The sequence below is a fragment of the Cryptotermes secundus genome, unplaced genomic scaffold, assembly GCF_002891405.2.
Source record: "Cryptotermes secundus unplaced genomic scaffold, Csec_1.0 scaffold584, whole genome shotgun sequence".
In the NCBI taxonomy this organism is placed as follows: domain Eukaryota; kingdom Metazoa; phylum Arthropoda; class Insecta; order Blattodea; family Kalotermitidae; genus Cryptotermes; species Cryptotermes secundus.
The window spans coordinates 1283311-1305230 of NW_019735468.1; the positions used below are offsets into that span (position 1 = coordinate 1283311).

At 38.9% G+C, this 21920-nt stretch overlaps 1 protein-coding gene across 6 annotated transcripts in view; it reads left to right on the forward strand.

Moving 5' to 3' along the window:
* LOC111869353 (serine-rich adhesin for platelets) overlaps positions 1 to 21920 on the forward strand; it is an 82356-nt gene that overhangs the window by 6327 nt on the left and 54109 nt on the right. For all 6 annotated transcript variants that reach the window (XM_023860811.1, XM_023860812.1, XM_023860814.1 and 3 more), the window contains exons 2-4: positions 13662 to 13781; positions 18177 to 19151; positions 21357 to 21495. In XM_023860811.1, the coding sequence (XP_023716579.1) occupies positions 13662 to 13781; positions 18177 to 19151; positions 21357 to 21495 (1234 nt within the window). The remainder of the gene's footprint in view (positions 1 to 13661; positions 13782 to 18176; positions 19152 to 21356; positions 21496 to 21920) is intronic.

Genomic DNA, 21920 nt, shown 5'->3' on the forward strand with positions numbered 1-21920 from the left:
CTTGCCATGATCACCCCTGCTAAGATAGCATGGTGTTTCTAATCTGTCACCTATAGCCTTCCAAGCCCGTTCTCCCGTGTATGCTTTGAAGAGAGCACATATGCGAGCTATCTTTCTGCGCTCTGTCAAGGTTTCCCAGTTCGATTCGTTCCTATGGTGTGCAAATTTAGCCGCTTTCTTTTGCACCCGGTCTAACGCATTTATCTGTCCCTCCCTGTAAGGATCCCAGCACGCCGCCCCATATTCCAGAATCGGACGCACTAAAGATGTGTATGCTAGACTTTTAGTTTTGCTATTTCCCTTTTTTAGAATACGCATTGTAAAATGAAGTGCCTTCCAGGCTCTTTTCACAGTGTAATTAACTTGATCAGACCAGCTTAGGTCGCTGCGTAAAATTATTCCCAGATATTTACGGCTGCTCGCTTCTGGGATTACTGTGCCCCCTAACGAATAATTTAGTGGCTCCGTTACTTGAGCCCTCGTGAAACAAACTGCCTTACTTTTAGTTGGATTAATTACTACGCAGTTGCAGTTCACTAATGTGTAAACATGATATTTGCGTATTTGCCTGATGATGACTATGAATAGCTGAAACATGTAGCATAACTAATTTAGCCTTGAACTCTGTATTGTTGTTTTGACAGTCTTAATAAAGAGTTGTATATAATAACACAACAGAATGCGTGAAATGAAAATTACTGAAAAAAATAGTTATTTCTCAAGGAAGTGTGTTTTTGAGAAAGAACTGAGAATACCTGTCTAACATTGGATAAGGGGAATAAAACACGTGATTGATCCATGTTTTGATAACACAAAACAGTTTGATTGGTTGACACCATGTTCATACTATTTGTGTACTTAATCATAATGTACTTTTAATAAATAACTTCTCCCTTGTGATTCAAATCTATCCTAGACTAACTGCATATCATCTGCTTTATTAAGATATAAAATCTCCATTTTAAGATTTTCTCTGTTAGTGTTCAAATCCACTGCTGTCCAAAGAAACCTTCTGTGATGGTTTCACTGTAATGAAGCTTTATTTAATCAATTTTATTTTAGAATCCTGCTATTGAAAAGTAGTAGACGGGATAGTGTAGTCGGTATAGTGACTGGCTATGGGCAGGACGACTGAGGGGTCAGAGATAAAAGTCCTGTTAGGGTCAAGAATTTTCTCCATGTTGTCCAGACTGGCTCTGGGGTTCACCCAACCGCCTATTCAGTGGATACCAGTGGCTCTCCCTGGGGGTAAAGCAGCAGGGGTGTGAAGCTGATCACTCAGCATGAGCTAGTGCTGAGGTCATCTGCTCCCCCCATACTCCATCAAGGTGTGGTGCTTAATTAGTTAAGCACATGGACAGCTTAACCTTTTTACTGTTCAAAAGTTATTTTTCCCTTGTAATTCATACCTCTTTGAAAGTAGCCCAATGTCATCCATTTTTATAGTGTACAGAGCCACTTTATTAAAACATGAACAGTATAAATTAGTAAAATAAAAATGTTATAATTGACCAGAAATACTGAACAGCTGTTTCAAAATGAATAACAAAATAACAAATAGAACACAAAAGTACCATTTGTTTTTAACAGGGCATCAGTCAGTAGTGACACAAACCTTCCCCCCCTTGAAGAAAAAGTATGAGTGCAACCAGCTGTATATAATTATACTTGATTTGTGCAATTTTCAGATATGTTGTACACAATGTTTTGATGAATGTTAGTCTGAAAAAATGTGAATATGTCCAAATTACTTGCTCATGCCCTTTTCAAAACAAGTGATTCATATATTAGTGGTCTTCACAGGATTTAAACCATAACCCATTAGCACCCAAGTTTCAGTAACACAGCATACTAATGACCACACCTCCTTGGATTGGCACCAAAATCTTCACTTTTGTAACTGAGTTTACAAGGTGGATTACCTGTAAAGTTTCTCTTCCAAAATAGATGATAACATTAGGAATGAAAACATCCCTGTAATTATGTGCATGGCAAAAACTGAAACATATTGACAGTGTCATATTTTTGACATTAATTCAGTCACATCCTAGTGCTTTAGTTCCTATTACATAATTCAGTTGCTATATTTTCAGGTGTTTCTCTTGGTAGAAAACTGTCACAGATTTGTTACATTTATGTAACAAGTTGGAAAAGTATGCAGAATGCCTCAATTGAATGCACTTGTGATAACAGTACACTCACCTTTGTATGTTGGCAACATTGATGGTGGCCCAGTGTCTAATTTCTTTGATCACATTTAATGTAAGTTAACTCTACCAAATTTAATTAGAATTGAAAAGATAATTAGGAGCAGAAAGAAGCAATACCGTTTTTTTTCTTTGTCTGTTGGCATCGCTGTTGAACAGACATGTATCAAAATTATAGTTGCGTGGCAAGTCCTATTGTGGATCTCCTGTACCAGAATGTTTTTTTAAATGAGTTCGGAGTAGAGTTGTTTATAGACAGAATAACTGGTCTATCAGAGGACAGCAGCTCCTACACAACATTTTGTGTAGGTGCCTAAAAATATTAGTGAATTACTTAGAATTAAGTCTTCACCTATGTTTTGTTTGGTCATTACCAGATTTTTGAAGAAAATTATCTGTGTTGCAACATTTTTATGCATGCCTTTTGAACTGTGGGATCTTAGAGGCTCTTATGTCCCTTCTCTCCTTATGTCAGAAAGAACATCCATTCCTGCCTTAAACACCCATATCTATTCAAAATTTGTTGGAAGTTTGAGAAAAATATTTTCAAGTGCTAACTTGGTAGTATGCTGCAAAACAAATTATCAGGAAACTGTTGAATTATAGTACTGCTGTCTAAATACTTGACGTGAAGAAGTGGGCTATGTTTGCAAACATTTTTAGCCTACTTTACATATTTTGAAAAAATAAAAGTAGGAATGTGAGATTACCTTGCTGTCTATGGGGCTGACCTCCCTCCACCCCAATCAGCTTTTGAATGCCTGAACCAGTCTCTTGTAACCTGGTATGACAAGTTCTGATGTAAGAGGTTTAATAATATACTTGACAAAACTGAAGGTGAATTAAATTTGGGGAATGTATACAACTGTTTAATTCAGAATATTTTCTTTTCCTGTTTCATCTCTAGAAGCTAAGGATTAAAATATATCCTTATATTGTATGTAATGTAATGGTAAGGGGAGATTCTGAAATTACTCAGGGTCAGGTTACCATAGCAGTGAATTTGTTCAGCATTAACACATTGAATGAACATAACTTGTGTGGTCATAAACATAGACAGGTGAGCAGTCTGTTGTTTCAGTATATTGTGTCTGTTCTGTGAGTACTGATAATATTTTGATGTGGATATGAGAAGTGTAGTATACTCTGAAAATTAGGCAGTTTAAAATAGGCTATTTGTGTGTGTTCTTGTACATCAGCCTCAATATATCATTCAGTAACTTGTTGGGCCAGGAAGGAGTACAGGCAAATGCAGAGTAAGTTAATAGTACATCAGCTTATGTAATATCCGTTGAGACTTTCCATTGAATTCTTAATGGGTCTACACTAGTAAAACTAAATTTTGTCTGTGAGCTGTGTAGATGTGAAATGTGAGGAAGAGTATATATTCAGAGTTTCTGTAGATAAAGTACTGAAGAAAATATTTGAAATTTGAGAAATTATATATGAGGAGCTTCACAGTTTGCGCACCTAAGATATTGTTAGGGTAATTAAACAGTGAAGGGTGGGATGTTCGGGACTTCTACCATGCATAGGAGAAGCTATAAATGTATATAAATTGGTGGGTAACCCTAGGAGAACATATGACTTTGTAGACTTAGTTGCAGGTGGAAGAATGTTGTGCTCCATGTGCTCTAGGAACAAGCAGTCATCATTGTCGGTTAGTGCCATAGAACATTGCCATAATTAAAAAGTTACTAGATTGTATTTTCAGCATGCTGGTGGGAAATACAAATATACTTACTTCTCTTACATAGACTTGTTTACATGAAGTATGGCAGACACTGATTTACAGAATAATGGAATTCATTAAAATGGGTCATAGAGAAAGGGTCGTAAAAATGGAAAATTGATTGAACTGGCAAAGGATAATGCTTCATGGCTGACAATTTTGAACAGTGGAATTGTTTGTGTATATGTGTGGAGTTTGGGAAATTCCATGCCGAGTGAGTGAATGAAAAACAAGTACAAAAGTCATGCGACCATAACCAAACATAACTTGAGATTTTCACACGCGCACACACACACACACACACACACACACAGACACACACACACACAGGCACACACACACACACACTAACTAAATTTGACAGAAGGTACCTATTTGGACTTGCTGGACATCTGGAACATATCACAGACCCTGTTTTATTAATTTATTTTTAGTGTTACTTAAATTTGTTTTTCTTATACATCTTTGTTTAATATAAATTAATGATACAGTATCTGTCATATAACATTTATTTTAAATTAAACCCAAGTATGATATGATTGTCTGACAGAAGCATATTTCATAAATGTTTTATATTATATACACTTATTTCACTGCTGAGAAATCTTGTTAATTGACTCATTTCAGCCTGTGTGATGTCTTCATTTTTTATATTGTAACAGCACATTCAGAAAGTACAGTAGAACTTGGTTATAGCAACATCGGTTTCTGCGACACCTTGTCTATTGCGTCAAATATTCAATGATACGAACTAATTCCTCATAAAGCAACTGTTTTTATACCTTGCTTAGTACGACATGCACAAATGCATCAACCTCGTATGTAACGTCATTTTCATTCCTGAATTTCTCTGATATGGACATTGAACGTAATTTAGAAAGTGTGTATTGGGCAAGTAACAGGAAACAGATGAAGATAACTGATTACTGTACTCGTATCTAGGTACAGTAAGGCACAACAATTGATGTAATCTACTGTAATTTGGTGAGTAGGCCTACCTTTAATATACAGTATTAGTGCGGTGTGTATTGTCAGTGAAAAGCGCTGTAATATGTCTTTGATATTACACATTTGGGCAATTCCACGTTAATGTTACGTTAGTCTGTACTTAACTACGTATTTCACTAAAAAATGCAACATTTTAACTCGGTTTTTGGTAGATTTTTACGTGACTAACATAAGGCTACTGTGGAAGTGCCCATTTCGGTTACAACGACATTCGTTTATAACGACACTATTTTTAGGTCCCTTTGATGACGTTATAACCAAGTTCTACTGTAGTTTGTTACTTTTGTTCTAAAAGTTTAAGAGAAAAAAAATAGGGTGTCAAATATATGCAGTGTCACAATTTCTGGTAGAAGCTAATCACAATTTTCTTGATTAGGAATTGTGGTTATATCCAGTGGCCCAATGTGATAAAGTTTTGAAATTTGTTTTTGTTCGTTAATAGTTCATCAAGAAGATTTAGCGTGAAACATTCTGTCTCATAGCCAAGACTCAGGCCATAATCCACGTGGAGCGCACACTGCTTGATTATGCTTCATCTTATCCATTACAGCATCCCACACCTTTGTTCACCAGTCACCACCCACTAGCAACATGTATGCTTCCTGTTGGCTAGCATTGCACTCCTATGTGCACCCAATCATGGCTCATGACCCACATGGGCATTCCTTGTTAGCATCCTGCTCTCATCCATCATGACTCATAAACCACACAGACATTCTCTGTTGGTTATCATCCGGTTCCTCTGATCTTCTAATCACAGCTCACTAGCCACTTGGGCATTCCATAATGTTTAGCACTTTTATGAAGTTTCATTAAACCTTAAGTAAGGAGATGTCATTAAGATATTGTTACATGTACATCCATTGCTAGGCAATGTGTTGGTAAACAAGTTCCTGTGAACGCAGATTCTTGGTAAATGGTCAGTGCTAGGTTACACACCAATAGATGAGGCTGCTTCTATGTCATGTGCACCGAGCAGAGGTGGAACAGTGGGGTTATGCAACCTGCAACCCGTTTCTAAGCAAGGGCTCAGTAAACACACTTCCGCATAAATGGTGACATCATCAGCAGTAGAGAAGGTGTTTTCAGTGTGGTCTGTTCAGAGTGCTTATAAGAGGACAGAGTTAGTTCAGTGGCAGTTACGAGTCAGTCATAAGCTGGAGGTGTGAGTCCAGAAGAATTTTTAATTCCAAGGTTCCACAGTGGTTGAAGACGAAATAGCAAGAAGACTTCAAAGTGATTTGAAGTGCTAATTTCTGTATTGAGATCTGTTGCTAGGAGACAACTAGTGAAGATGGAGAATCTCAGTGTGTGTGCAACAGTTAACTGGAAAGTGTGTAAATCATTTATAGTGCTGTATTTAAGTGTGATTCAAAGATCTTGTAACCAAGGTGCTCATAAATCCAGTCATCCAAACTAGACCCCATTATTTGCTTTATGCATACCACCCTACACGTACCTTATTTTCACGTATGTTTCTGATGTGGCATTTATTCAAATTACAGTCATCTGGGACATGAAACAGATATGTACCAATGTTTCAGGGGAATATGCTGCCTCCATCTTAAGGTTAGTTCACTCTTCTTTTCTGAAGATGGAGGAGATGCAAATGTTCAATACAATAAATATTTGTGATAAAAGACAATTTAATTGAACAGATAGTAAATTTTAGTTCCTTTGGGTTTGATATATCACATTATTATGACAAATATTCTGCATAAATTCCAACACGTGCAGTTCAGTAAGAGCAACATAAAAAGAAAAATAAAACTATATGAGAAGTGCAGTTAAAATTTTATAAATTTGTAATGGACCCTAGTTAATATATGGTAAAAAAAAAGTTGTTCCTCTGCTTAACTAATTAAGCACTATGCCATGAAGGTGTATGGGGGAGTGGACATGTAGAACTACATTTTCTTGACCTTGGCACTAGCTGGTCATGAGTGGTCAGCTTCATGCCCCAGCCTCTTTACCCCTGAGGGAAGGGCCCTGGGTACCCATTGGATAGGAGGCTGGGTGGGCCCCAGAAGCAGTCTGGACGACATGTAAAAATGAAAATTCTTGCCCCATCAGGACTTGAATTCTGGCCACTAAGTCATCCAGTCCATAGCCAATTGCTATACCGACTGCACTATCCTGGCCCACCCTAGTTAATATATGGTTTCAAAAACTGGATACTAAATAGAGGCAATACATGATGGACTGAAACAGCAGAAATGAGACTTCTGTAGCTGTGTATAGCCTATGTGATCAAGAATACACAGTCAGTTTTGGAATTTGTAATTTATAAGGAAAAATGTAAGAATAGAAAGACCAGTGGCATGAACACCTACAAATGGAACACAGTAGGATAGGCCAAAGATTTGTGCAGTATAAACTTGCAGGATATAGAGATGTAGGACAACACAGAAGGAGGTAGCAGGATTTGCTCTGAGGCAGCACAGACCTGAGGCTTACCTTGCAGTGGATGATGACGATGACGATGATGATGACGGTGGTGCTGCCTATCTACTAGGCTACAAGGTGTTACATTCCAGAAGGCTGTAATATGAAGTATGAAAGTACACTTGCCATTTGCATCTAGTAATTTGGAGTTCTGAAGTATTGGATCCGATAGGTTTCAGTACCACATTACTTGTTATTTAGTTTGTCACAGTGTTGATATGCTTTACATTGTGTATTTTAGGGGATTATGCCTTTCATATGAAGAAGTATTATTACGAAACCAATAAACTGTAATATCATACAGGTACAATTACAGAGTTAGTAGAGAGTCTGTCGAGTGTAACAATTTGTAGGTCACTTTTTTAATATCACTTCTGCCTTACATGTTTTGGTTTGATACAACCATCATCAGAGGCACTTGCTATAACTATGGAAACACTGTCGTTGTTTATGATGTTCACAGTTATGTTTGTCGTGTAGATGCTGCTACAATATGCTGACGTGTAAAAGCACAAAACTTACTAAGATAGTTGAGTACACTATCAAGTTCTCACTTTTCATCCGAAACTGTTTTAAGTTAAAACGCTAAATGNCAAAAATGAAACAATTCAAGGTAAAATTAACGTATCGTATGTCCAAAAAGTATGCGACTTTATTTTTTCCCGCTGTAAGTAATGGCCAAAGGGGTGGGGAAACTGAACGTAGTGGTAGAAGAGACTTTTATGCGCATGCGTGATTTCTTGCTGACTCGCAACACTGCCGGATGCATCTGTGGCTGCCAGATAGTGAAGTGGTGTAACACGTGTTCGTTGCATTCTCGTTTCGCTCAAGATGACAGAACACTTGGAGCAGCGATACTGCATCAAGTTTTGTCAGAAACTTGGGGATACCCAAGCGGAAACAATTCGCAACATTCAGCGGGCTTTTGGCGATGATGCAATGGGGGTCACTCAAATTAAAGAGTGGTTCAACCGCTTTAAATATGGCCATATGTTGGCGGACAGTGAGCAGCGTTCCGGGAGACCATCAGTGCTGATATCATTGAAAAAGTGCGGACACTGATCATGGAGGACCATCGTTTGGCCATCTGTGAAGTCGCTGATGAGATTGGGATCAGCAGAGGTTCCGCAAACACAATTTTAACTGAGGATTTGGGCATGCAAAGAGTGGTGGCAAAATTTGTGCCCAAGCTGCTTTCGCCGGAGCAGCAACAACTCTGTCTTGAGGTCGCGCAGGACATGCTGGAGTGCGCCAACAGGGATCCTGAGTTCCTGAAGACTGTGATCACTGGTGACGAGTCGTGGGTGTATGGATATAACCTGGAAACCAAGGTCCAGACATCACAATGGAAGCATCCAACATCCCCGAGGCCCAAAAGAGCACGATAGGTTCAGAGCAATGTAAAGGTGATACTGACTGTTTTTTTCTATTACCGGGGTGTTGTGCATCATGAGTATGCACCACTAGGCTAGACTGTCAGTAAGGAGTACTACCAAGAAGTCCTCCGTCATCTTCGTGATGCATTTCGGCCCAAGAGACCGGAGCTGTGGGACGCACGCAACTGGCAGCTGCAACATGACAACGCCCCAGCTCATTCATCACACCTGATCCAGGGATTCCTGGCCAAGCACGGAATTCCACAGGTTTGCCAGGCTCCCTACTCTCCTGACATGGCTCCTTGTGATTTCTGGCTGTTCCTGAGATTGAAGACACTGCTGAAAGGCTGCCGTTTTGATAGCCGCGATGACATCATACAGAATGCAACAGTGCAGCTGCATGCCATTCCAAAAGAAGCCTTCCAGAATTGCTTCCAGCGATGGAAGGACCGCTGGGCTAAGTGTGTGGAGTCACAAGGGGCCTACTTTGAAGGCGATCAGGTATTGTAACCACCCAGATACAGAACTTTTTTTTCCCGGCCCAAGGTCGGATACTTTTTGGACATAGTAGTACATATTTACAAATGTAATTGTACTATATTTGGGTATTTAATTGCTGATAGTACGACTGTCAGCACAAGTAATATGGGAATATCTTCAATAAAGACAAGAGGAGTTGGTATATGTCATATGTACTTAATATAAACGTAACTTTGCTACATGTTTCAACCATATAATTAGGTCGTCATCAGACACTTATGAACATAACTCAAGTGATTAAAATATTGGTTGTAATATGGATCTGTATTCTTGCAACTGATTGCTGCATTATAGCTACAATTTAGTATACAATTCATATTATGATTGTGATTAAAAACATAAAAATTAAGATAAGATAAAACATATTAAAGATATTAATGGCATAAAAATTGTGTGTTTAAAAATACGAGGGGAAGTCAATAATTATCCGCAATGCAGTTGTATTTGTGTTTCTGTTGGCAGCACTGTTGTTTTGTGCAGCAGCGCCATGTGTGGTTTCCTTGTCATTATTTCTGCGCAGGTTTGATGTTGCTAGGTCAGTTCCATTGTCGCTGCCTTGCCGTTAATCATGGCTGCTCCGCTTTCTGTTTGCACCAAAGAAGAGCAACATTCAGTGATCCGATTTTTGTGGTCGGAAGGTGTATCAGGGGCCGCAATGGATCAGAGACTTTTGGCACAATACGGGAACAGTGTTTTGCCGCAATGGAGTGTCTACGAATGGATTGAAAATTTAAAAAATGGTCCCACAAGTGTTACGCATGAGGAAGGAGCCAGACGACCATCCACGGCCACAAATGAGGACAATATTGAGCGTGCATGTGACATGGTTCTGTTAGACAGACGAGTGACTATTGATGAAGTGGCAAATTGTCTGCAAATTAGTCATGGTTCTGCCTACGAAATCATCCACAACAGACTTGGGTTTCATAAAGTCTGTGCAAGATGGGTTCCAAAACAACTCACAGTGTTGCATAAACAAACATGCTTGGGCATCTGCCAACAACATTTGGGTCACTATGGTAATGAACGTGACGTCCTTAGACAGAATCATCACTGGTGACGAAACATGGATCCATCATTGCGAGCTGGAGAGTAAACTGCAGAGTATGGAATGGAAACATCCACAATCACCCAACAAGAAAAAGTTCAAAAGCCAACCATCCGCAGGAAAACTGATGCTTACAGTTTTTTGGGAGTCACAAGGCCCAGTACTGGAGCATTATCAGGAGAGGGGCACAACAATAAACAGTGCTCGTTACAGTGAGATGCTTACTGACATGCTAAAGCCTGCAATTCAAAGCAAATGCTGAGGACTACTGTCAAAAGGTGTCGTGTTGTTGCACGACAATGCCCGTCCACATACTGCTGCCCACACTGCTGAAACCGTTCGGAAACTCAAGTTTGATGTAATGTCTCATCCTCTGTATAGTCTTGATCTCGCCCCTTCTGACTACCACTTGTTTGGTCCACTCAAAGAGGCATTAAGGGGCCGTCGATTCACCTTGGACCAAGAAGTGAAGGAAGTGGTGCATGCGTGGCTCACTGCTCAGCCGAAAACCTTCTTTTCTGAGGGCATCAGGAAGCTTGTGCGTTGATGGACCAAGTGCGTTGAAAAGCAAGGGGACTATCTTGAAAAATTATGCTAATGTAAGTTTTCTATTTGTATCGAAATAAAATTTATAGCTACATTGCGGTTAATTATTGACTTACCTATGTATAAATTTATATTAGGGTAACTGTCAAATAAGCTTTGGCTCGTAATATTTCAGGATGTCTAATTTGTTTTCTGTTGTGCTGTTAGAATGTTTAGAAAAGGTATGGTGCTGTAATACCTCAAATTATATGGCACTGAATTGATTCATGAAAAATGAATTGAAAAGGATGTGAAAGCAGTTATGGCCTCACTGGAGGTATTTGACATATGCATGGAGACAGAAGGGAAAGCCAGAAGTACTCCATCAGAATAGCTAGCTTCTGGGCTGAAATTTTAACCCAGGATTTCCCAAACTTAAAGCAGGAGTGCCACCTACTTGACTGCAACATTTTATTGTTCTTATATAGACATGCTGTAGTTTCAAGTTCAGATTTGTTGTGCAAAACTGTAGTAATATTCTAATAGGTTAAAAAGTTACAGGAAGGTCAGTTTTCCCATGGTATACTTTGAAATTATGTAGGTCAGTGACTTATCACTAGGGATGTATGTTTAGGATTTTTTCAGCAGGGCTGTAACAAAAAAAATGGTTGAATGTAAAAGGTTTGTAACATTAAATATTGAGGTGAAAATTGGTGGTTACACGACTGGAGATAATTATTTCTTCTTGAGCACCGAAAAATGCGTTTTTTATATAGTCATAATAATTGAATGAAAGTTCTTTAATGGTAGAATTTAATTTCATCCAGGGAAGTTGGTAGTTTGGCATTTGCGGGCAACCCTTGAAACTTTACCCTACTCATGTAACATTGTGTTGCTTCAACCCTCCAACCTCTATCGATTTTCATAGAAGTACATAAAAGGTGAGACGATTTTTTTAAACATCGGAAGCCTTCCCTCATAAACGTGTTTTACGTAGGTTTATGAAAAGTACTGAATCTGTATAGTCATTCCTTTGCATGCCCGTAGTGATGGAAGTGATTGTGTTTTGTTTTCCGTTGTCAGGAAGTCACTGCAAAAAGTAATAATATTTCCCTTAACCTCTTTGTACACCTGCTTTGCTTCTACAATCTCAAGGTTGGATGATAGTGGCGCTTTCTTTCGGTTAATGATTGCACTAGACAGTTGCTATGGCAGCTTCCTTGTCGTAGTAGTGTTCGGAAGCGTGGCTGGAATTCTCAAGCTCATAAAAATGTTACTTTAAATCGTCACGTTTGATTGCAGTGTTATTTCTATAATTACAGCTGCCACCAGCATTTTGTTTGCATTTTGTTTTGTGGAAGTGCTTATTCGTCTGTTGGAAGGAAAAGGGGCACGGTGACGAAGTGTTTTGCGGTACATGAGTATTTAATCCTTCGAGTGTAATATTGTGCAATAAGTAACACAACAACTGTGACGTTTTACGTGAGGCAGTAAACCGAATTCTCGCCAATATTGTAAGTTATTTTTCATACTTTTGCGTATTCATGTATATTTCGCAAGCTGTGACGTCAGAAACGCCGCCCAAAGTCGCTGATGACATGCCAGTCAGACAGTGGATGGCCTAAATTACGTCACGAACCTCGAGAATGGCTGTCTGTTAGACGAAGTGTAATCTCGTAATTAATTTTCATATGCATTGATTTTCACGAAGTATCTACGATAAATTTTTCGGTCACTAGTAAAATACCAAGTAGGTATAGATTAGTGATAGGGGAGGAGGATTATGCTGCTTAAAATTTAAGTGATTTGTATACTAATGCAAAATGCACTAAAGGTTATTGAGTTTTACAGTGTAATAGTATTAATGAAACCTGTGCAAACAAACAAACAAACAAAAAGACACCTTGAAGGTACAGTTGACAATAGCCTGTAAGAGAAAGTTGGCTTGCCAGTGCTCACTTGAACATTCATGGTTAGTTTTTATGATGTATAGAAGTTACAACATGAATGGTGGGATATGAAATTTCATAAAATACTCAATGCAATCCTTTGGCCTTTATGAGAAATGAACTTTATGGCAAAATGACAAGTTTCCCTAAACCAAATCAAGAACATAACATTCACTGTTTTAGTTTTTTGGTTTTTATTGATGATTTGTTGTATTATATATTTTTATTTTATGGAAAATAACATGGCAGCCTTACAAAAATTCTCTTTAATTTTCAGTTCGATAGCAATAAGTGATGAACCATTGGAGCTAGGCACTTGAAATTAGGCTCTGAGAGATCAGAAATGGGCATGCATTGTATATACGGAATGCTGTTTGTAAGTCAGCTGCTATAAACCTGGTGGCTGCTTGAAACTGTGAGATTGTATCCAACAAATAACTTAATGGTATACAGAATCTCTACTAAAGTAATGAGTTATTCACAGAAATAAAGTGAAATGATGATGATGATGATATCTGTGCTACAGGAAAATAAGCTTCGCTTTCATAATACTCACTCTAATGAGAAATGTACTATATCTTTCTCTATATAGAGTTCATATAGCCCACCAACCTTGCTTATGTTCATAACCAGAGTTGGATTAATTCTGTAAGAAACTCAGTATATTTTTATACAAAATAACTATTGTGAAATTTATTATGGTGTTTCTTTATGTCCTTTCTGTTTGTCTCTTCACAAACCATGGCTGGGTCAATATTCCTGATAAGAGTAGATGGATGTTTGGGCTCATGTCATAACCTTCCAAAATAAGAAGTTTCATTTGGATTGCAGCCAGAAGACAAGAACCCTGATGTGTCCAACTTGGACGATGGTCAATTGAAGGCACTCCTGGATGAAGCTATCACATACAAGCGCCCTAAAGATCGTGAGGGAAAGAGTGACTTGTTCAGGGTGAGTCCAAGGTCTATGAAGAAATACAAACACATGCCTCCTTTTGGGCTTCTTCACTCTTGGTTGAGTGTTTGGCTGGAGAATGTTCTTCACATTCTCTTTAAGCCATGATATTTAGTTCAGTAGGTTTAGGGGACATTTAAAAATATATTTAGGTCTTTGGGTAAAATGGTACTGTGTAAGATTTTTAATACAAACTCTGGTCAGGTAGTTGCAGGACTGATATTTTGGAGACCATTATAAAGTCCTAAACTTTCCCTTGAATTCATTCCCTTGGTAGTCTTAACCTAGTCATACTCAGTGAGTTTAGCACCTTTGGCAGTCTGAGTTTGTGGTTGCGATTTCTTTATAATATCTTTGCATATCCAGGGATCTTTCTTGGGGGGGAATTGTTTTCAATTTTGGGGGCAGAGAAATTTGCTTTTTATCAAGTTGGATGTAGTGAGTAGGAAATTGGTGTATTGTTGAGGCAAGAATGCCTTTGTGGAGGTTATTCAGTATGGATTTTTTCAAGATGCATCATTTCCACATCTTCAGCTCGCATCTGTATGCAAGAGATGGTAACTTCTGGTTCAGTTTGACATATATCATTTTATCATGTATCCTAGAGGAAAGCAGCTGATCCCTCAGAATGCAGTTTTTATATGTAAGTGGAGTGTATGTCATCTTGTGGAAATTTGGTTATCTTTAAAGGAACAATTGTTCGAATGATTTTAAGTGTCACAGTTTCGTTGCTGAGAGCACTTTTAATGTCTCATTGGTTTGTGGTTGTGCAAATTTTGTATTGAATTTGAACACACAAGCTTATAATGATTGACACAATATATTTATATTTATTGCCATAAAAATCTGTTTGTTGATATTTAGAGCAATTACCATCACACCAACCATAATCACTTATACTCTTGAGATTAGTTCTTTGTGCACTTGTTGCATCACAGTGGCATTACTGGTCAAGTACTGAACCCACTTTTCTCTTGACAGCTGATAGCACTTAGTGCCACTTGATTTCACTGCATGGAGAAGTTGGAACTGTGAGATGACTGACTCACTAACATGTTAACTGACCCACAGATTGACATACTGGCTAAACAATGACTCATCTGCCTGCTTTGCTGTGCAATGCACAGAAGGGATGGTGACTCACAAGACATGACAAATACTGACAAAAATGTTATCTCATGAGCTGATGCTCTATAGGGCAGCAGGTAAAGGGACAGTCTGTCATATCACTCTTCTCTTGTGCATTGAAACGACCTTCCTCGTATGTTCCTTCACTGTCTCCTTATGATGTTCCCTCATGCCATTCACTTGCCAGTATAGAAAGGTGATGTGCTTCATGCAGATTCTGGGGCACTGTGACACTTCCTGCAGGGGTCATGACTCAGATTTCTGACCTAGGTGACTGCATGTCCCTCTGGATCCCACATGATCAGAAGAAATTGGTCACTTGAACATCTGCCGCTGTTTGACGCCTCTTGCTTAGGGATGTCATCAGCCTACAACCACTTGAAGCTGTCTTTGGCAATAGGGAAGTCAGTTCCCCCTGTTGCTCTCAGGAAAGGATATCCTGTGATGTATGGTGATACTCTTGAATGGTGCATTGTGCCCTGGCTCCAGGTTCAGGGGCCATGGCTTGCTGTGCAGATGCCAGTGTTGGTATTATCTAACATCACTCCTCACTTTTAGCCAGTAGCACCACCATCTTGTCTTGTCCAGGGTTTTATTGGCATAGAAATATCCTCCTGAAGATCCTCCTTGGAGCACTTTCAATACTTCCTCCACCTTGATCGAGGGGAAAACTATATGGACTGCCTCAGACCCTCCATTGGTGGACTTCTAATGACTCTGTAGCAGTCTTTCTCTTAATGGTAAGAGGGTTCATTAAGCCCAATAAATCTTGTAGATGGCACTGGTGAGTGATGGCCTTCCACTGAGGGCACTGTCCCGCCTTTGCGTCATTTAGAATTGGTCCCATATCATGCAGCTGATGCCTCAAGGCCGCATAGTCCCAGGAATCTCTGATGGCAGCAGCTGTAACTCCTGCCTTCTGACTGCATAACTGCTGTTGAACTTGTCAGTGAGCACATGCCTCCAGGAAAGGTCTTAAAGAGAATGGAGCTGTGCTGGTGTGCATACCAAACAATCCAGATTTTAGAAGAGGCACTTGCAGGCCAGATGATGTAATCCTTCCCATCCACAGCTTCCATGACAGTGTTTAACCGTAACCATAACTAAGCATCCTGCAAAGGATTGGACTTCAGTATCCAGAGGTTCCTGTTCTTTGTTTAGCATATAGTTTGGGAGAATTATGCTTATGTACTCACAGGCACATAACTGTATTGCTTTGCAGCTTTTGTTCAATACACAAGGTATCAGAAAAACTGGGAAACCTATTCTGAGAAATTTCAGAATGCACTCTGAAGAATGAATTAAGGTTTCAAAGCATATGTATAACATAATAGTAATAGGAGTTTATGAAAAAATGCCACTTTTAAGCTTCATGTATTTGTGGTCCAGGCACTTTGAAAAACTTTGGATGTTAACCTTAGAGTTGAGTGGTCTTCAATTCCTCTAGACTTTTTCACTTGTAAAAGCTGACCTCTGAAAATTAAGTACTGGTACCATTATTAAGCTAATCATATTTTATTAATAAATACCAAATAGTTTTATTTTTTAGATGTTTACTTTCAGTAAATAGGCTTATTTTTCTGTGTTCTCTCTCATGTAATTAAAATGATTAAGTCCTGTCTCCTTGTATTTGTGCAATGTTTATAGTGTGTGTTTTTTTTTGTGTTGCCAGATCTCCAGACACTGTACTGTTGGCCTCTTAACTGCAACTTTGGCCATCACGTAGTGAGATAACAGAGTTAGATTATTGGCTAGTATGCTACACATAAACCCATATGCGCAATTCTTAAACTAATAAATTGTTCGGGGTAACCCACCATCATAGCATATGCTCAGAATGGCTGCCTTATGCTCTAAAAAAAGACCAAACCTCATGAATAGTTTGACACTAGTTTGATTTCACTGACCTTGATAAATGTAATTGTTTCACAAATGCTGTGGTTTTTATCCAGTGAGGATTATTTGAATACACTTTCTCTTTTTAGGTTTCTCCGTTTAACAGTCACAGGTACTTAAGTCTGGAGAACTTATAGGCCATAATCTACAAATATTAATGGAATAGTTAATGGTGTTTGTGTTAGCACCATTTTGCATAAAATAACCATGTCTTTTCTTCTTCTATAATGCTGTCAAAAAAATATGGCTGAAGAATGTTGACATACATTCTGAATTAACAGGCTGTTGAAAAGATATGGGTCCTACATTCTGAATTAACAGGCTGTTGAAAAGATATGGGTCCTACTATTTGTGTAGTAACAATGGCACATCATACCCCACCAATCTTGAGATCATGAAGGGATACTTCAGAAGTCTGTTTCAGATTAATACTGCTGCAGTACTTGTATTGAGAACTGATATACCCACTGATGTGGAACCAAACTTTATGGAAGTTTTGGATCAAGAACACTGTCATATTCTGCCAGCAGAAACCGTAAACCATTCTTTTCTTGTAATTGCCTTCTTCATTTCCTTAAACCTGTGTCATTTTATACAGCAATAGATGTAATTTTTGGTTGCTCTCCACACTGTCATCGGAACAGTGTTAGTGATTTGTGAGGCAAATTTTCTAATCTGGTTCCAGTTTTGTCAAGCTCTTCTTTGACTATCACAGCGTTTTGTCTAGTGTATTTCTTGTTTAAGAAAGACCCTGTTGAACACACTTTCTTCACCAATTAAAAATCGTTGAAGGATGTGGAGCTCAAACACCAGGATACTTTTGCATGATACACATCATTTATATTTCACAAAGTGCTGTACAGGGAACACCTCTGTACAAGTGTATATTTTACAATCTCAATTCACTATTGTAAATAAAAACGCAAAACAGATTTGTGAATGTTATACCAAAACATGAGCATAAAAGGAACTTAATGCATTGCAGGAAGTCAGATACAGTGACATCCAAAGTGATATAAGAGAAATAGTAACAGAAACACTGCCTAGTAATGCTAGCTGATGGTCTCTTTTGTGATCTGCTTACTGCTTAGAGCACATTCATCTATTCAGACAGGTAGGGCAGCTGGACTTGGTACTTCAACAAAGGCTTTGTGTAATGCTGCCATCTTCTGTCTTGGAATATCCAGAATGGAAGAAAATAATAACAAAAATATTTAGACAGTGTCAAGATTAAATGAAGGGAGAAGTTTATAGGTGTAGCTCTAAAATATTTTGGAGAATCTTCTGTAAAAGAGAGTGATTAACTTTCATATAACATGGAGTAATTCCTAAAGTATATGTGGAATTCTGGTTTGTGAAATGTTTCAGGAACTGCTGCAGGAGGCTGAAGCAGACGAAACTGAGTGTGGTGACAGACATAGGGTTGGGGCTGATGCCATTCCAGAACAGGTAGTTTCAGCGAGTGGCTCCCGCTGTTACAGTAATAGCAACAAACGACGCGGGCGTCGGGATACAGCGGTATCAGAACATCAAACTCATGGAGGCTCTCTACAGAACCTAGTTTATGACATTAATTCTGAATTTGACACTTCAGGGTTCGGCTACTTCAGTCAGTCAAGTGGGCACTCAGGTGGTGTAGGCAGGAGGAAATCAAAACGGGGTAACAGCGGTCGAGACTACTGTGTAAGTGTGAGTGCCCGACAGCGTGAAGGTGGTTCGCTACCCAGTAATGTAAATGTGGGTGGGGCTAGTGGAGGAATGCTCACATTGAGTGGGCTTGAATTCCCTCCCACTGCGCCTCTCTCCTCGGCAGCCACTGCTGCCCTACTATTTGATGACGCTCGAGGATACATAAGTAAGCAAAATAAACCACGAAAGGAACTAGGACATACAGTATCAGCGAATGAATTCACAACCGCAATGCCAGTTCACTCTTCTGCCAACGTCTCTTATCAGACTGGAGGTGAAGCTCCGAACAATGTGTCGAAAACGGAATTCATGGTTGTTGATCTTAGAGACTTGGGTAAGAATGGACAGGAGACAAAGACCAGTGGTGTGGTGGTGGGGGAAAGTGCGGTGGAAGGTGGAAGTGGCACAGGGAGTCTAAGTGGTGGTGAGGGTGGGAAGGTGCTTGGTGGTGATTTATGCAACAGTGGTATGGATGAGGAAGTGGGCATTGAGATGGAGGTGATTCAGAGGAGCGAGGCAACTCGAGTTCCTAACTACACCAGTCGTGCCACGTTAGAGGTTGGTCTTGGTGGTGACTGCAGTACCAAGAATAAGAACCTGACTGATGGTGGAGATGTTGACACCACTGTTGCATTCCCACTAGGAATCATACAGGTATGACCATATGTAGTAACTTCATTATTTCTACTATATGAAGTGCTGTGTCTGTTACCCATGTACTTTCATGGTAAAATTGACCTTGTACTTAACTAATTAAATACTACACTACTAAGGCACATGAGGGAGTGGGTGTGTAGATTTAAATATTTTTGACTTTGGTACTAGTTGAAGGTGAGTGGTCAGCTTCTTGCTTTGCTTGCTTTACCCCTGGAGAAAGATCCCTCAGGACCCATTGCATAAGAGGCTTGGTGAGCCCCAGAACTTGTCTGTAGAGTGTGGAGAAAAGAAAACTTGCCACTGCTGGGACATGAACTCTGCCCTCTTGGCCTTTGGCCTGTAGCCATTTTCTATACCTACTGTGCTGTCCTGTCTCGTTACCAGTGTACCTGGTAGTTAAATTACTTAGACCAAGGGCAAATCCAGTCAGAGGTTTAAAAGTTAGAGCTGTCTGTCTTTTGACATAAATTTTTATGTGCTGCATTATTATATATAATTATATTAGATAGGGCGTGTCTGAATGGAAATTAACTTTTTAAGATTTCAGTCTTCTGGGTTGTAATTACATATAGTTTGATAGACGTCTGCCAATATTTCAGAGGAACATAACCACCTCCATCTTCGGTGTTGAAGAGTAAGTCAAGCAAGAAACTTTTTTTGACCTCCTTCCTCCATTTTTGACAGGAAAGATCATAGTTATTTGGCATGATCATAACAAAAACTTGAAGAATTTTGTGCCTATTAGCTTTGCCACTTCTTTTGTTCCATGTGTTATGGCTCAAGAGCCATTGAACAGATTTTCATGAAATGCAATATTTAGGGGAGAGGGGATTGTTAAAATGTCCCAACATATTGCAGTTTTGTTTAAGATTTTACAGAAATGTCTGACACTTCTCAGTAAGGTCTATATGCATTTCAGTTCATAACCTGATAAATATTTACTACATTGAAAAATGTTTTAAATAAAAGTAGTTGGGGGGGGGGATGAAACACACATGATAACTCATGCCATTCTTTGTGTAATGTAACAGGAATGAAAGTATCAGAATTGAGAAGGTATGTGTACATTTCCTAAGTTGTTTTTCTTCCATTAGTGATGATTATTGATTACAAGCTTTGCTAGAAATTATCTTATACCATACCTACATAATGTAAGATTTGAGGTTTTCACAGCAGTGACGATGAAGAAAGTAGTCTTTTGGCATGTGGCACTGTGTTGATATGGTGTTAACCAACGTTTCAGAGGAACAGATCACCTCCGTCTTCAGGGTAGAAGGAAAAATAAGAAAATCCACAAGCGAAGAGACAGTGAGAACAGGTGCAAACAGACTAATGTTGGGAATAAACTCAGCTGTATGAGAGCAGGAAAGGGAGGGGACAAGTCTACATGAGAAATCAGCGGAGAGGGAGAAGGGAAGGGTCTGGGACAGGAGCAAGGTTAGAGCAGGTATAGGATATTGTGTCGGGGGAGAAAGGCAAGGTTAATGGGAGGCTACCAGTCATATAGTAATTCTTAAACTAGAGTTATAGAAACAGTAATAAAAATATCATGTCATCTGGCCCCTGCAGTTGCAGTATTGCTGCTGGCTGGGGATTACAGAATCGGACAATGCCAGCATGTGAAGTTTTACACACTTTGTTTATAGGGTTTGCATGTTCACATTGAGGTATATTGTACAGCATTTTCTGTACATATGTATAATATATACTTATTCATTTTTATTAGATGAAGTAAACATGTGTAATTAACAGTGTCATTTTCTGCTTGTATACATCATAGCCCCATTTAAGATTTTTCTTGATTTGTGGTATAGAAATCTGTCCACAAGGCAGTCAGTAAATTAGTTCGTAATTTGTAATTATTTGTTTGAGGTCACCTCACAGTTAATCACCTATGTGTGTAGCATTGAACTTTTGACATCTGCTGTCACATTATTAGTTATTTATCAGTCCGTGAACTAACTGTTCAACATGCAGTGAAAGGAAACTGGATGGATCGGCGAGTAAACAGTAGCAGTCAGAAGAAAGTCTTAGGTGTGGGAGGACTTTGTCCCACATAGCAATTATAAGTTAAGCATTCGAAGGGGAAGTTCATTTGTTGTGGAAGTGATATTAGTGTAGGATGATTGTTTATTGGAGTTCACATGTGGATCAATACTGAACATCTTAAGTAATTTGTTGATAAAAAATGTGTGCTTGCAGTGTGAGAAACGTAGTGGTGTAGTGAATGGTGTGGAGCAGAGTACCCTGCAACTTCCGTCTTCCTACAACTCTGTGAAGTGCATTGTGGGTTCAACCAGTAACAGTAATCGTGAGGACAGGAATAGCGGTGCCACCAAAGGTTAGTGTCAGCCATGATTTTGATAATTTTTCATACATAGGTGCTTAGATTCAGCTACTTAATGCTATATTGTTCAACTCACTGACTATATTCTGGTGGTTTGAAACGAGTGTAAACGACTGATCAGTTCAGTCAGGATTGGAGATTCTCACATGAAAAGGATAAACACAGATCTTTCATGCTCTGTTTCATATATGAGGTGTGAAAATAATACAGTTCTACTCAGTAGGACTGAATTGTATTGCAAAAGCATAAATCAAATATTTTTCCGTATGCAGTATAGGTATTAATACTTAAAAAGAGAAGAATGACAAAAGTGATAGTCTGAGAATCCATTGTATGAAATTTATTTGTATAATTTCTCCCAGTACATAGTATTTTTCACTCTAAATTGAACTATGAAATAATTTTTCTTTATTCAGTTT